Genomic DNA, 17500 nt, shown 5'->3' with positions numbered 1-17500 from the left:
AGCAAAAACGTTCCCCAGCAAAAATGGAGTAAAAGGATTTTTTTTTTTTTAGCGACAAAGCGAATTACGTTTCCATTTTGCTATTACAGAGCAAAAAACTACGGCGATAAAAAAAGTTGAGCGGTGACATGACATTTCCCAGGGGATTTGAAAATTCTGAATTACCTTAACAACGATTAAAAACTAGATTTACGATGGGAATATCAGAATGCGCAATGAAAGGTAACACGACTCCATGGCTTCATAGCAACTGTTACAGTAAGCATGTGAATTCAAAGCACAATTGTTGGAACTAACATATGTAAAAGATGTGCCGAAGTTTCTTCGGCGCAATCGAGTTTTCTGTACAGTCGATACAGCGTATAATCAAGGCCACTGAAAATAGATCTAACTTTCGGTGGTCTCGGTATAATGCTGTATGAGCCGCGGCCCATGAAACTTTAACCAAGGCCCGGTGGTGGCCTATCCTATATCGTTGCCAGAAGCACGATTATGGCTAACTTTAACCTTAAATGAAATCAAAACTACTGAGGCTAGAGGACTGCAATTTGGTATGCTTGATGGTTGGAGGGTGGATGATCAACGAACCAATTTACAGCCCTCTAGCCTCAGTAGTTTTTAAGATCTGAAGGCGGAAGAAAAAGTGCGGACGGGCAGACAAAGCCGGTACAATAGTTTTCTTTTACAGAAACTAAAAAGCGGTTAAGTTTTCCTCTCCTGAAGCGAGGAAAATAAGACAATTGTTCAGCCTTATTACGAATGACAGAATATATTCAATAAAGTGTTTTTATTTACTTACATAGTGGAATGCATTACCCTCCCGTACGGATTACATTGTTGGTCTGTCTAAACTGAAAAGTATTCCGGGAACACATTTTGCAAAAGGAGGTTAACTTACGTTACTACAATTATGTAAATATTATCTGGGCACAAGTACGACATGAACACATGTATGACATGCACAAAGATTAACGTATGCATCACATGGACGTACGCATATATAAACATACTAATTACACATATCATAATGTATCACATGGACGAACGCATCATGGTGCTTTATTATTATTATTATTATTATTATTATTATTATTATTATTATTATTCAGCATGAACAAAATTCAATATGGCCGTTAACTTGTTGTGCATGGTTCAACATGACCGGATACCCATCAAAAATTACTTATTACCAATAAAAATTAACTTGTTTACATAACTACCCGCATAAACTTATTATCACTTCATAAATCAACATAATATCAATAAAACCCCTCAAGAAAAAAAAAAAAAAAAAAGAGTCCTTGTTCTCTGATTTATTTTTTTATGTTATGAGGAGACTGAATCAACATTGTTTTGAGACTTTATATACACAATTCGGTACCATACTAAAAAAAAAAAATCGGTTTGGTGTACGTTAATGGCACTGCCTTGTGTAAAAACCAAAATGTTACTGATAACTGCATCAATAAATTACTGGTCCGGTGCAAGTAGCAATGGGTCACAGTGAGGCCCGTACACCGACGTTGTAAGTAACGAAGCCCATTCGCTTATGTTGCCTTTCCCATTAGAACTTCAGACTATTCGTAATAATGTAAATTATATCCAAACTTCAGACTATTCGTAATAATGTAAATTATATCCAAACTCACATACTCCCCAAATCAATAATTAGTCATGTCAAAAAAACAGTCTACCACATGTTATTCGAAACAGTCCATTGTCCACCGACATCTGTCCACAGACATCTGTCGGAAGAATTAAACATGATAGAAAACTCCCAAAAACATATGAAATGCAAAACACAATAATGGAAAGTGTAAAATGCATAGCCAAGATATGGCAAACGTAACATGACAAAACAATAATACAAAAGAGGTATGAATATTCATATTAAATCTCCCACACCAGTTCAAAAGTTCATAATGATTAGAAAATCATGGTAAAAATCACAAGTTCAATTTCTCCCATAAAAACAGAGATTTCAAACTCTACCTTATCTGCCGATTCAAAGCCTGGATCCTTCCAAAGCTACGTCTAGACAACTGCAGTTCTATCACGTTAATGAACGATCAAACTCACTTTTAGGGCAGATTTTTGGCGTAATCTAGATCAAATTAACGCACGTACTCACGAATATACATAACACTTCGGAAGATCACCTGACTGGCAATATTGCTGAGGAATCAAACTATTTGTTGAACACAAAGATTTTACCTCGAGTCTCTCGACCTACTTCCATCTGACTCCATAAATTCTTTCATCACATCTTAAAGCATTGAAGCTATGAAATGCATATATGTGTCCTTTAAAATTGTAGCAGCCATATTTTCTGAAATATATATATATATATATATATATATATATAAATATATATATATATATATATATATATATATATATATATATATATATATATGAGAGAGAGAGAACTGATGATGATTGTAGAAAGACTGAATTACCAGTGATGCCAGTGAGCATAGGCGCAGTCTGGCGACTGGAAAAGTGATTACTGTACAGTTTTATATATATATATATATATATATATATATATATATATATATATATATATATATATATATATATATATATATATATATATATATATATATATATGTGTGTGTGTGTATATATATATATAAGAAAAAATGATAGACAATGCAAAATATTATTCCCACCTAACTCCCTCTTCTCATTTTTTTTTAAACGTCTCCTTCCATTAAACTCGACGTTTCATGTTGATGTTTCTTTAATGCTTACGATTCTTTTCAGGCCGAGATTTACAAATGTCAGACATGTATAAATTTTCAAGCAGTGATAAAAGCTGATGAAAATATGTACACACAAATCTCGACTACATTTGTTGAAAAGGATTTAATCAGAGTTTCGACTCATTCATTATTTTCATAAGTTTCAGGTGTAGTCAAATACAGTAAAAAGCCAGCTTAATTTGATATCAACATCGTTTTGTCTTCATAAAAGGTAAGTCAAGAGCTTTCTGTTCCTACCCTGTTAATAACTTGTCTCTGTGTCCACGCTCATCTCTCAAAAATCGCCGTCACTTCTACAATTAAAGGATTCTTTCCCTTAACACATACAGCGATATCGTTGTAATTAGGAACATTCTTTCTTGCTTACGATAAAAAAAAAACACAACAATGTTGATTACACCCGACAATTCACTTGAGCCTTGGAATAGGAATACAGTTTACGCAAAGGCCAAGCGCTGGGACCCATGAAGTCATTCTGCCATGGGAAAGAAAAATTGAGAGTAAAAGGTTACAAAGGAAAAAGTGTAAAAGGAGGAAAACCTCGCAGTTGCGCTTTGAAATAATCGTTAGGAGAGGATGGATACCAAGATGGAAGAAAGATAATATGAATGAAGGCACAGTACAAGGAATGAAAGGGGTTGCAGCTAGGGGCCGAAAGGTAATGCCTACAGTGCACCCCGTGAAATGCACTGACGGCACCACCCACCCCCTACGAGGTCATCTGAGCCTTGAGCACCGCTGGACGCAGATTTTGCGAGCAATAATTCCCCAGGATGAAATTCAGTAGTGACATAGCACATGCGGATTTCCCATAAGTCTAACGACAGCCTCACTTCATTTATGATACAGGGGAAATTACCTGGATGTTTCTTCGGCTTCCATTATTTTTCACTGTTGCGTATTTTGGACATAATACTAGCACATACGGACACATGAACGAACTCGTATTTCTGTTACGATCCGCGGAAACGCTGTTAATACAGGGAGGCAAGATAATTAAGCACGCTTACTTACACCACACAGACGAGGGACAATCAGAGAGGGAATGATTGACGTGGGTCTTGCTTAAGTCACAATCTTCACTTTAACATTCTAGCGCCAGACCATTCTTTCAGTAGGATTCCAAAACAAATTTCAAGTGACTGACTTCATACTGACCAGGGATTCTAGTTGAGGATTCCAATAAAACATTTCTGCCTTTGAATTATAATCTCTCTTACTGCAAGTCCCCGCTGAGGTCAAGTTATCGAAACTCTCAAATTGAGAGATAGAATTCTTCGTAATAAACTGAAAATTTAACAAAAGGGGTTCAGTGATTCAAGTCCTCTATTAAGGGTAGATCGCATCTATCTCATATTCGCTTCTTCGAAAGAAAATGAAAATGCTTCAGTGGATCAGGTCTTTATTAAGCAGAGTTCGATTTTTATCAGTTTTCAGTAAAAGAAAACTATTGTGCCGGCTTTGTCTGTCCGTCCGCACTTTATTCTGTCCGCCGTCACATCTTAAAAACTACTGAGGCTAGAGAGCTGCAAATCGGTATGTTGATCATCCAGCCCCCTAGGCCCAGTATTTCATATTTTATTTAAGGTTAAAGTTAGCCATAATAGTGCTTCTCTCAACGAAATAGGATAGGCCACCACCGGGCCGTGGTTGAAATTCATGGGCCGCGGCTCATACATTATTATACCAAAAGATAGATCTGTTTTCGCTGGCCTTGATTATACGCTGTAGCGGCTGTACAGAAAACTCGATTGCGCCGAAGAAACCTCGGCGCATTTTTTACTTGTATATTTTATTCACGTCATCAGTATGCGTCAGTTTACGTGTTCAGCCTCCACATGATTTCGGTAATTGATTAACAGATTCAGTGCTACAAGCTGCCTTATATGAACGCGGTCAGTCGCCGGTAGTCGTTCATTTTCCAAATGACATATTTGTGTTAAGAAAAAAAAATTCCATTAAAATTACCTAAAGTAATATCATTCTTATATATTAACCAAATTAATTCAAGGACCCGTGTGATATACACACAAAATTAAAAAAACGTTTCACCAAAATACAAAAAGAATTAACTTCTCTACCGAACCTATGGCAATATACAAGAGAAACTAAAAAGCAAACATTATCATCAATATTGAAAAAGTACTCGCATTTAATCGTCACAACCCAAAATAAAAAAGCCATCAACTAAAAAAGTAGCAAAGCAATTTCTAAACCATAAAAAGGCGAACGGCCACAAAACACTGTTTCACAAAGCTCTCAGCAGAAGCAAGGATATTAGCAACAGAACAAAAATAACAGAAGCGTAACAATATCCGCAGCAAAAACATGAAACGAAAACAAATCAATATTTGCAACAGACACAAAACGAAAGCCTGCCAAACTTCGCAGAACGCTCACGGGTGAAGGAAAGGCAGTGCAGTGTTCACAGCCGGCAAATATATACACACACTTGAATATATATATATATATATATATATATATATATATATATATATATATATATATATATATATATATATATATATATATATATATATATATCTATCTATCTATCTATCTATCTATATATATATATATATAAATCTGGCACTGTGCAAACAACGCCGTTACATGGCTAACTGAGAACCAGAATGCTAACACTTAATTCACTTTTACTATGTTCGCGAATCGCTCCCGGCCTACCACCCACCAGTACACCCGTCAAGAAATAGGGGATGTGGCTAGCAACCTCATCCCTTAAGCCTTATGAAAATATAATTATATATACATATATATATGTGTGTGTGTGTGTTTGTGTGTATGTACACTGTAAGTTACCAATGCTTACAATACAAATTAACATTCGAGGCAAACTAAAATTCCAGGGGAGGACAAACATTATTTTACCAAACAGTTGTAAAATAATATTTTAATAAAATAATAACTACAGCAACATTCAAGAAGTTGCCAACTGGACAATATTTGCCAGGTACTAGTGTGCCAGTGTTTACTGTTATTTACCAATTTAACTGAATTAATTCTTATGGCCCCCTCAACCCCACCCCACCCCCGCGTTTCGCATCTACTGCGTGTTGTTAAATTAATTATAAATGTGAGTCAAATGTGATCAGGGTATTTCTCAAACTCTCTACATCTAGTCAGATAACAGTCCGTAAAATATAAAATAAATACATAGAAGCAAAACAAGATAAGGAAGTAGTTTTTTTTATCATGAAACAGGACTAAAGCAACAATTTAAACTGAAAGTAAAACAAACTTTCACAAAATATCGGCAGAACAACATTCAAAATATCAAAATATTTAAGAAAAAATTTCACAAAACCACGGCAACGTGGCCTTCAGCATCAGATAAAACAAACTTAAAATAAAATCACAAAACAACCACGAAACAACCCCAACCCAGACACAAAACAACACTCGCCAAAACCCAGGAGCGAAGCAAAGCAGCATCTGTCGTTGGTTCTCCGGAAGCCAACAACGCGAGCAGCAATTTTCCAGCGATTGCGAATCATTATTGTCCGGTTATTCATTAAATGCCGAAAAAATTCTAATTCCCATCTGAATGTCGAACCGTCAACAAATTCTATTTCCCCTCTCTAATCAGGTTCGGGCCCTGAAATTTCCTTTCAATCAACGCGTACGGTTTTAATCGATGTCGATACGTATGCTAACTACATTCGACATTCTTCTATCCTACTGAAGTCGTGATTATTATTAATTAAATCATGTAACCGGATGATCGAGTTAAAATTCTTCTCTACCTTATGGATGCCTCATACTTTTTTTTAATCTATTTATCTTTCTGTAGATAAAAAATAGGACAATGTATCTATATATATCTGATGTGTAACTAGGATCCTCATATTTTTTTCTAGTGTGTAACCTGATTCTATATAATTTTCTAGTGTGTAACCTGAATCTATATAATTTTATAGTGCGTACCCTGAAATCTATATAATTTTATAGTGTGTACTCTGAAATCTATATAATTTTACATTGCACCCTAAATCTATATAATTTTCTAGTGTGTACCCTGAATCTATATAATTTTCTAGTGTGTAACCTGAATCTATATAAATTTCTAGTGGGCAAACTGTATAATTTTGTAGTATGTAACCTGAATTGATATAATTTTCTAGCGATTAACCTGAATCTATATAATTTTCTAGTGTGTAACCTGAATCTATATAATTTTCTAGTGTGTAATCTATATAATATTCTAGTGGGTAACCTGAAACTATATAATTTTCTAATGTGTTATCAAATCGATTAATAAAAATTTTTATTACGCTAGGATACTGGTTCTGGTGACATTGTAAAGCTCACGAACTTTACTGACTACGGTAAGTTCGAAGGCACAAGATGACAAAAATATAAAGTCAAACTAATGAGATGACTAGCGTAGGAAAAACAATTTTTTTACATCTCGGTGAATTGACATTCTCTAAAAAATAAAGTATGATATAAAAATGTCCTGCCTCTAATAATATTTTAAAACATAAAGCGTCACATTATCATTCAATTGCAGAAATATTTAAACTATGCCGTGATTTTTATGGCAAAGGTATACAAATACACATATAAATGTGCTTATAATTACTGCACACATAAATATGAATATAAAGCATAAAATCTTTAGAGTTATCTATAGACAATAAAAATACAAACTTCTCAATACTAGTTAGAAATGGTACACTGCGTTAAGAAAATAGAAAATTTTAATAATAATTTCGTAATAATAATAATAATAATAATAATAATAATAATAATAATAATAATAAGAAGAAGAAGAAGAAGAAGAAGAAGAAGAAGAAGAAGAAGAAGAAGAAGAAGAAGAAGAAAGTATCACTCATTGATGTCGCAATGCCATGGGACACCAGCGTAGAAAGAAAGAGAAAAAATGATAAGTATCAAGACCTGAAAATCGAAATAAGAAGGATATGAATATGCCAGTGGAAATTGTACCCATAATCATAAGAGCACTAGGCACGATCCCAAGATCCCTGAGAAGGAATCTGGAAAAACTAGATGCCGAAGTAGCTCCAGGACTCATGCAGAAAAGTGTGCTACTAGAAACAGCGCACATAGTTAGAAAGGTGATGGACTCCTAAGGAGGCAGGATGCAACCCGGAACCTCATACTATAAAAACCACCCAGTCGAATAAGACGACTGTGATAGACAAAAAAAAAAATAATAATAATAATAATAATAATATTAATAATAATAATAATAAAATAAAATAAAATAAATAAAATAATATAATAATAATAATTTTCCTTTCGGTGGTGAGAAATAATGCCATATATTAGTTAGAACGGTAAATACCCAAACTGGATATAAGCCTTCCTTCTCCTGTACTAAGAAGAAGGAATACAGGAAGTGGAACAATAAAAAAATAATAAAATGTGTCTGTACATATATTCCATCGTCAACTGCGATCAACTTCAACCCATAACGTCAACATCAACTCATCAATGATGATGGAGACGATGATGATGATGATAATAGCAGCTAAACGAAAACGATTTCATTGGAGAAACAGTGTGTAAAAGAGAGAGAGAGAGAGAGAGAACACTGGCGTGTGTTTTCAACGATGATAATGACGACGCTGAAAGGAACTCCAAGAACGATTTCATTGGAGAAACACAGAGCGTATGAGAGAGAGAGAGAGAGAGAGAGAGAGAGAGAGAGAGAGAGAGAGAGAGAGAGAGAGAGAGCAACTGGCGTGTGTTTTCATGTTGATAATGATGATGCTGAAAGCAACTCCAAGAACGATTTCATTGGAGAAACACAGAGAGAGAGCAACTGGCGTGTGTTTTCAACGACAATAATGATGATGCTGATAGCAACTCCAAGAAAGATTTCATTGGAGAAACAGTGTGTGTAAGAGAGAGAGAGAGAGAAAAGACAAGTGATTATGAGAGAGAGAGAGAGAGAGAGAGAGAGAGAGAGAGAGAGAGAGAGAGAGAGAGAGAGAGAGAGAGAGACTCAGAAACTGGCGTGTGTTTTCGCCACATTAGGGCAACCCGACAGTAATCCGATTAGTTGGTAAAGAGCTGTACGTGCACATACTCGGCCGCGCTCTCGCGCGCGCGCGCACACAGATAGACACAGACACAGACAGATCTCTGTAAAAAAAAAAAAACACCCACACACACACACACCAGACATACACACAAGCACACTCGGATGCGGCTGGATTGAAACAAACATGCACAAACTCATCCAGGAAGACCTAATCTCGCGAATACGCGTCTATTAACAAACAACTAAGCTCCGAACAAGCAGCAGACGGTCGAATTATCATTTGAAGACACCCACTGATAAACATCCCAGTGCGATATTCTCTCTCTCTCTCTCTCTCTCTCTCTCTCTCTCTCTCTCTCTCTCACACCACGTTTTTGGGGAAATATGGGAAAACAAATTATCTTTTCCTCATTAGTAAGGATTCTTTTTCCTTGAGAGACTCAAATTACATTTCTTTACGGAAAAAAAGATATCAACATTATCAGTTATGTTAATCAATAATATATACATATCCTGAGTCTATCTATCTATCTATCTGTCTATACACAGACACACACACACACATACATATATATATATATATATATATATATATATATATATATATATATATATATATATATATATATATATATATATATATATATATATATATATTTACATATAGACATATGTGTATGTGTGTAAAAGGTGTGTGTGTGTGTGTGTGTGTGTGTGTGTGTGTGTGTGTGTGTGTGTGTGTGTGTGTGTGTAACCTATACCTTACACAAGAAGGAATGCAAGTTGTGATTTCATTAGTAATATTAGCAATATTAATTAATTTTCATATCCTACAGAAGCTTTGAGTACATGCAAATATCACCCAAAACTATTCTGAATAACATGAATCAAAATTGGAATAATGCAAATAAAAACTTGAACAGGCGTCATAACAAAAGTGTATAGAAATATAGTTTTGATAGGGCTTGCTGTAACTGTACAGAAAGACTTGGATGATTTATCAAAACAATTTTGACAGACGTAAAAATTTCTTGCAACAGCAATATCCACTTGGTTGCATCGCTAGAAAACTTATCGCATCACACGATATAAGACACTTTGTCTCTCAAATGAAATCTAAAAGTTCATGATTCTTGGTCTGTTCTGTATCCACTTTTGAGGGAAAGTATCACAAGCGGTTATCAACTTTGATTATTAGAAGCCAGGCAAGTCTTAACAGTTGCTTTCCTCTCTTGTCCACAACTTACCTGCATGGTACACTAACTTGACCGCAGTAAGCATTTAATTTTATATATAACAGCATTTTCAAAAGTAGCTATAAAAACATAAAAATAACTAATTATGAAGTTTCATTTCAAATTGCTCATAAGAACCGTCACTGACGTAAAACAGATGAGACGTCAATGTTGGTCAGTCAATCAGACGTAAAAAAAATATTCAAAAAAATAAAAAAGAAACCTTATACCGTCCATCGCCACCTATCCACGTCGGAAACTGTGACGTTAATCCCTGTACATCGCTAATTGGTCGTAGCAAGTTGCATCGAAAAATTAAGTTCGACCTTTCGCAGCTTGAAAGTACGATCGTCAAAGGCGAAAACAATACGAAATTACAACTGCCTTCTAATCATTCCCTTTGGACCTTAAAATGTTCACGAAAAGCAAAATGAAAAGCACAATGGACTGATAACGCTGCTTAGTCAAATTATAGCAGTCAACCTTGACTGTCAACAAAATAACATTCAGACTGATTTATGTATGTTGGCATCAAATGAAGTGAAATACACAAGGATAAGTTTGATATATTACTAAGTGATCTCCCTTCATTATTTAAATCAAGTGTAGAATATACCGTTCACCAGTCAAATTAACAAGACACAGTAAGAAACCTGTGAAAACACCACATGTCCGCACATACACACGAGCACAAACAACAGGGCAAAAACGAGCGCAAGCATACTTAATGTCTTACGGAAGGACCAACCAAAAATGAAGTATACCAAGATTATAAATCTCTCTCTCTCTCTCTCTCTCTCTGCCATAAATCAAAGAAGATATTTCCTAGTGAAACACGGGCATACGGAAAAGCATCCGACGGTGAGCTACTACCAGTCTTCGAAGTAAAATGAAGAACGAGGAAAAAAAATGATTATGCAAATTCTGCAAAACAGAAAAGCCGATTCCAGTTAATCCAGTAAACTACAAACTCCATCGACAAGAGAAAAGGAAGGACTGAATTTGCCAGGAAACTAAAAAATGGCTTACCTTTTGAATCCTCGGCGCAAGGGCGCACCTTTGCCAAACCTGGATTTTGGGAAATTGAAAATTGCCTTCGCACGGTCGGTAATCGTTGTAAGGATATTATTCCGAGTGACTTTAAACCATCTTTGTAATTTGCTATTCAAGGTTAACATTTTAAAAGATATTCCGAATGATACCATAAGAGTAAACTTTTCAAATGTATGGTAACAATTCGGATTATAATTAAAAAAGTAACTTTTGCGAGGCAATTTTTGAAAATTATCTGTAAGGATTCATATTAACCTTTGTTAGTACTCGGTTTTGCTTTAGACTTTGTATTGGTTGCAATTACAGTGATTATACAATGAACTTTTGAGGGCAATTTATAATTATGTAATGTTTTGCTTGATGCCTAATAAAAGTACAATATGACTCATCTCCTCCTGGCTGTGTGAAATCTCAGCTATCTCCAACCTCCTGTCTCAATGTTATTAACCAATTGGGTCCAGGTCTTTTCACTCACTCTTCTGGTGCCTACAGGAAACCAACTGACGATATCATCTACTGTACTATTCTCCCGCCGGGGGTGCGATGTACATGTCCAAGCCATCTCCAAGTCCTTTAACCATTATCTCATCAACACAATGAACTTTTGTAATTTTCCTTATGATATCATTTCGAATTCTGATTCCTAATATTCTCTTCAAAGCTATTTTCTCAAGGCGACAAAATAATTTAGATAAAGGTTTATCTGTCATACCATGATATATATGTCAAATTTGGCTATACAGATCGCACCTGACAAACGCATAACCTCACTTTTTTCGAATTAATCCATTGAAATCTTCTTCAGCCAGGTAAAAGTTTCTCATCCATCCTGACCGATAAACAAAAGCAAAAGAACAAAAACAAAAGACAGAACAGATGCCAAATAAAAACTCACCCTCGATGGCTAAAATAGCGCGGAGTTCTCTATTCAACAACTCGAAGCGTCTCTCCAGATTCTCTTCTTTCTCTCTGAAAAGAATAAAATGAAAACGAACTAATTAAACATTTACTTAAGGAAATATTGCCTCTATGCAAAGTCGTCTGTCTCCGTTCTTCTTGCACCTGACTTCCACCCATATCTAAACCTTTCTATTCGTCAAATTAGAATATATTTGTCAAATTAGTTATTTCATATTCATAACGTTGCATGATCTTGTACGCAACAACAACATATTCATTATCTTGACACAATGAGAGCAACGAGATTAGGTCTCTTCTGATCACATCATATAACCCATATCACTTCTTAGACCAAGAAAGAGGTTTTAACATCTCTCAAATTATCTACTAAACAGATATCTCAACATCTTCTATTAAATTAATGTGTCACGAGGTTAAACCCTTTGTTTTCTGAACACCGGGTTTAAGACAAGAAGCCCCCCCAATGGCACATAAAATATTCTGTACAAACTCTCACAATATATCAAGACACCTGTAGCGGTTTATATACAAAAATTCGGCACGCTGATACAAATATGCACAAAAAATATTTACACTAACGACCAAAGATGATATGATACAATGTCATTATTGTTCCGTGTAGTGGTAGGTAATGTACGTCTGCGTACTTCAAGTGATAATTTTAAAGGTTTTTATAGAAATACCCAAAATTCCTAGTTTTAAAGATTTTTATAGAAATCATACCCAAAATTCCTTCATCATCAACCTCACTCACAGCCTAACGTCAAAAAACATCACTGAAACGACCTGGTATATATATATCACATATACCATTACCTCCACACTGTTTCCGCGGCGCAAAACTGAAAAAGACCAGTGGAGAGAAAAAAGAAAATATCCATGACATAAAAACTTAAAAGCCAGATGAATACCAACAAAAAAAGGAGAAAAGAAAATGGGAGGCAAACAAAGCCAACAAAAGATGACAACAAAGGGGCCAGCCTGTCTCACTTTCTACAGAGATCGCCACTTGACCTCAAAACCCCCATAGTGGAGCCGAGGCCCTCGGCACACGGCAGAGAAAGAAGCTGGGGAGCCCTTCTTCAGCCAGGGAGCGAAAAATAATAATGCCCTCCAATATATAAAGAGTGAAAAAATGCGCCGAAGTTCCTTCGGCGCAATCGAGTTCCTTCCATTACAGCACAAGTTTTCCGGGAGCCCTTCTCAGCCAGCGAAAAATAATACCTCTAATATATAACGTGAAAAATGCGAAGTTTCTTCGGCGCAATCGAGTTTTCTCAGCAACCAGGGAGCCCTTCTTCAGCCAAAAAAAATAATAATGACCTCTAATATATGACGAAAAATTAAAGCGCAATCGAGTTTTCCGTACAGCGTATAATCAAGGCCACCGAAGCTCGGGAGCCCTTCTCCAGCCAGGGAGCGAAAAATAATAATGACCTCTAATATATAACGAGTGAAAAATGCGCCCAAGTTCCTTCGGCGCAAACGAGTTTTCTGTACAGCGTATAACCAAGTCCACCGAAAATAGATCTATCTTTCGGTGGTCTTGGTATAATGCTGTATGAGCTGCGGATCATTAAACTATAACCACGGCCCGGTGGTGGCCTATCCTATATCGTAGCCAGAAGCACGATTATAGCTAACTTTAACCTTAAATAAAATACAAACTGCTGAGGCAATTTGGTATGTTTGATGATTGGACGGTGGATGATCAACAACCAAATTTGCAGCCCTCTAGCCTCAGTAGTTTTTTAAGATCTGAGGGCGGACAGAAAAAAGTGAGGATGGGCAGACAAAGCTGGCACAATAGTTTTCCTTTACAGAACACTAAAAAGGGGACAATAAGGAAATGAGACTTATCAGGGGAAGCGAGTACGTCAATCTTCTCGTCCTCCTTTATTCCATCATAGAAAGTTAACAAAAAGTTAAATGGAATGAAAATCAGTTCTATAATCAATAATACGACTTTCTTAGAAAATTATAAAAGAATTAAATACGAAGCAAAAAATTTAAAATTTTCATTGATGCTAAATGACGTTGGTCTGTAACCTCCTGTGACAAACGTTGGGGCCAAGGGCATGTGGCTCGCAACCTCATCCGATAATCCAATTCTCACTAACTTGCACCCGACTTAAGGAATCTGGTGCGACCGAAAATACGTCACAATAAGGGAATAAGAAACTACATTCCCAATCAGTCCTTCTATTTACCTTCTGACCTTTCAAAACAAAGGTTTTATTTTTTTTAAGACAAAATCAAACCTAGACATTTCAGGAAAAATAAATTCAACTTTCAACATTTAACATGACTTCTAAAAGCAATTTTATTTTGTACATATTCCTAGTCAGATTTAATGAAAGATAAATCCGGTGCACATCTAAGGAAAGTAAAAGAGCGAACGTATCTTTATTTTTATCTCTCTCTCTCTCTCTCTCTCTCTCTCTCTCTCTCTCTCTCTCTCTCTCTCTCTCTCTCTCTCTCTCTCTCGTACTTGTACATTAAGAATTCTTTCTGTGGAATTTTGCTTAGAAAATTAATGGCCACTTTGGCTGGTTTATTATGACTGTAAGCATACCAGTGATAACAGAACAATAATAATTTCATGATATTTCACAGTAAACAATAAAGCATAAAATGCATCCAATTTAAATTTAAACGAATGAATAAGGCGAAAAATATCACAAGCACCCCTCGAATGTTAAAGAAAACAATCCGTATTTCATTTCTACTATACCTAACTAATGGAGAGGGTACTACGAATAAATTTATACAAAAGTCCAAAAATATGGAGCCATAGTAAATTATGACTTCTTTACTCTGATTTAGTGTGAACGGGAATGGTCCACATTGAGGCCCGAAAGCTTAATCGAGTCAGCATCAGCAACACATGCCAATGAGAATTTAGTTTCTTTAAATCAAGACACTTGAAAGAAAATTATTTTCAGAAGATAAGATAAAAAACTTTATGAGAGAGAGAGAGAGAGAGAGAGAGAGAGAGAGAGAGAGAGAGAGAGAGAGAGAGAGAGAGAGACTATACACCCTACAACAAAGAAGGTGAACGACGAATGATGATATTTAGGAAAACGTTCATAAACACGTACTTGAACCGAGCCTCGATAACTTTGCAAGTTCTGATAACGAAATCGCGCCATGAAAAAAAAATATATATATACCTGATGATTCAAAGTTAAGAATAAAAGATATAACAGAATAAATTATAGAATTTAGGCCAAAGGCCAAGCGCTGGGACCTAGGAGGTCATTCCGCGCTGAAACGGAAACTGACAGTAAAAATCTCTGAAAGGTGTAACGGGAGGAAAACCTCCCAGTTGTACTGTGAAACAATTGTTAGGAGAGGGTGGAAAGTAAGATGGAAGAAAGTGAATATGAACGGAGGTACAGTAAAAGGAATGAAAGTGGTCAAAGCTACGGGCAGAAGGGACGCCGCAAAAAATTTAAGCAATGCCTACAGTGCACCGCATCGCATGAGGTGCACTTACGGCACTATCTCGCCCCTACGTTGAAAAATAAAGATAAATAAATGACCTGGTGCGGAAATCGCACAGATCACTTTGGAAAACTAATGCATTTCACTGGTCAGTGACGTAGTAAAAAAGCTGCGAAAGATATGCGTTTCATCAATTTATGAATAAATGTTATAAAAAATACTTCAAGATATCCCAATTTGGACGGGGGGAGGGGCGGGTTTGTAATGGCGTTAAGATTTTCATACCTGAAAATAAAAAAATAAATCCTAAGATGTCTAATCATTTAAACACACTCCCCAAACGCTACATTATTTATTTACTTAATTATTCGTTTATCCATTTATATATTTATTATTTTATTTATTTACCTCTTATTTAATTATGCATTATTTGTTCACGAAGTCACAGTAATCCAAATAGGGGACCACCAGGCGGGTCACAAAATACAATGTCCCCTATAAGCTAACAAACTCGTGTATTCTGAATTCTTCTATTATTCAATTTCATTATTCTTTCTTTCTTTGATTTATTTTACTCTTCCTTTTTTTTCTTTTTTATCAAGTGACGACACAGACTGCCAAGGGATTTTTACAAGTAATACCGGCCCCGGGAGCTTAAAATATGGCATAAAGCGCTTTACGATTCATTCTGCCATTTATATGCGCTACTCGTTCCTTTGTGAAAATATCAAACGCTGCGGAGGAATTTCTCAGATTTCCGAAATATCATAAAAAAATTGATAATATATTCCCCTGAGGAGGATGGCTGCTACCTTACTCAAGTGACCATATCCTATCGTATGGGCACAACATTCGTAATGAGATTCTTGCAATCTCAATCAGTTTTAAATTCGCGAGCTAAATGACATATTGAGATAATGAGATCACTAAATGTAACAACACTTAAAATTTGACACATAATTACACACATTACATATATATATATATATATATATATATATATATATATATATATATGTGTGTGTGTGTGTGTGTGTGTGTATATATATTTATATATGTATATATATGTGTATATATATATATATATGTGTGTATTTATATATATATATATATATATATATATATATATATATATATATATATATATATATATATATATATATATATATATATATATATATATATCTTGGGTTGTTAACCCCATGGCATTCTTCACCTCGGATACGAGCACTAAAGTCGACTCCCTACCAAGTTAGCATTTCACTACCCTGGGCTAAGGAAAAAGCCAGACAATGAATTTTCCAGTAAGAAAAAAAAAAAAAAAAAAAAGAACAGAAACACTTAATTTTTCAGAAGAGCCTAAATCTCCCAGACAACCTTCCTCATAAATTTCGGGAGTGCCACTGATGAGGTGGGGCTGACAACCACAATAAGTCGTTTACCTTGACAAGGTAACACACACATCATCATAACGTCTATCCTTCAATACTTTAATCAAGAAAGAATTATCGTTGCAGAGGACTCTTGATGCCGATCAGAGATTGTTAACCAAGATTACAATGAATTGGTTAACCCAGAGTACAATCAACTGGTTAACCAAAAGTACAATGAACTGTACAGTAGCAATTAGTGGAACCTCAGAAACAGTACGAACCAGTTCCTGATAACAGGGTCTAAACAGCAAAATCTAAAAGAATGCCACCCACTCTTCGCGAATTCTGGTCCCACGAAATTGTTTCTGATGACTTAAGCAAAAGCATCAACAAGAAACGAACACGTACGTTCTTCATCCAGTTCATTCTCTACGATCTCCCAACGTTCAGGAAGATAAGGCATTAGGTCAATGCTATCCCTTATGGACTCAGATTACCCCTGGTAGTGCTACGGGGAGGGGGAAGAGGAGGGGGAGTCTTATAAGGTATGGAAGGGGGAAGGTAAAGCTTACCAAATACGTGGCTACATCCCTCTTCCCTGAACTTCTCCCCCCTCCCCACCCACACATACCCTCCTCCCCCAAGAAAAAAAAATCTCGTCCAGATCCTATA

At 35.8% G+C, this 17500-nt stretch overlaps 1 protein-coding gene across 22 annotated transcripts in view; it reads right to left on the bottom strand.

Annotated features, from left to right (window-relative positions):
- Positions 1 to 17500, bottom strand: part of Ehbp1 (Eps15 homology domain containing protein-binding protein 1) — a 745592-nt gene that overhangs the window by 144030 nt on the left and 584062 nt on the right. For all 22 annotated transcript variants that reach the window (XM_067116677.1, XM_067116685.1, XM_067116673.1 and 19 more), the window contains one exon: positions 11983 to 12056. In XM_067116677.1, the coding sequence (XP_066972778.1) occupies positions 11983 to 12056 (74 nt within the window). The remainder of the gene's footprint in view (positions 1 to 11982; positions 12057 to 17500) is intronic.

The sequence above is a fragment of the Macrobrachium rosenbergii genome, chromosome 14 (assembly GCF_040412425.1).
Source record: "Macrobrachium rosenbergii isolate ZJJX-2024 chromosome 14, ASM4041242v1, whole genome shotgun sequence".
NCBI classification, from domain to species: domain Eukaryota; kingdom Metazoa; phylum Arthropoda; class Malacostraca; order Decapoda; family Palaemonidae; genus Macrobrachium; species Macrobrachium rosenbergii.
Note: the sequence above shows the minus strand (reverse complement) of the source record. Positions and strands in the feature narration are given on the sequence as shown.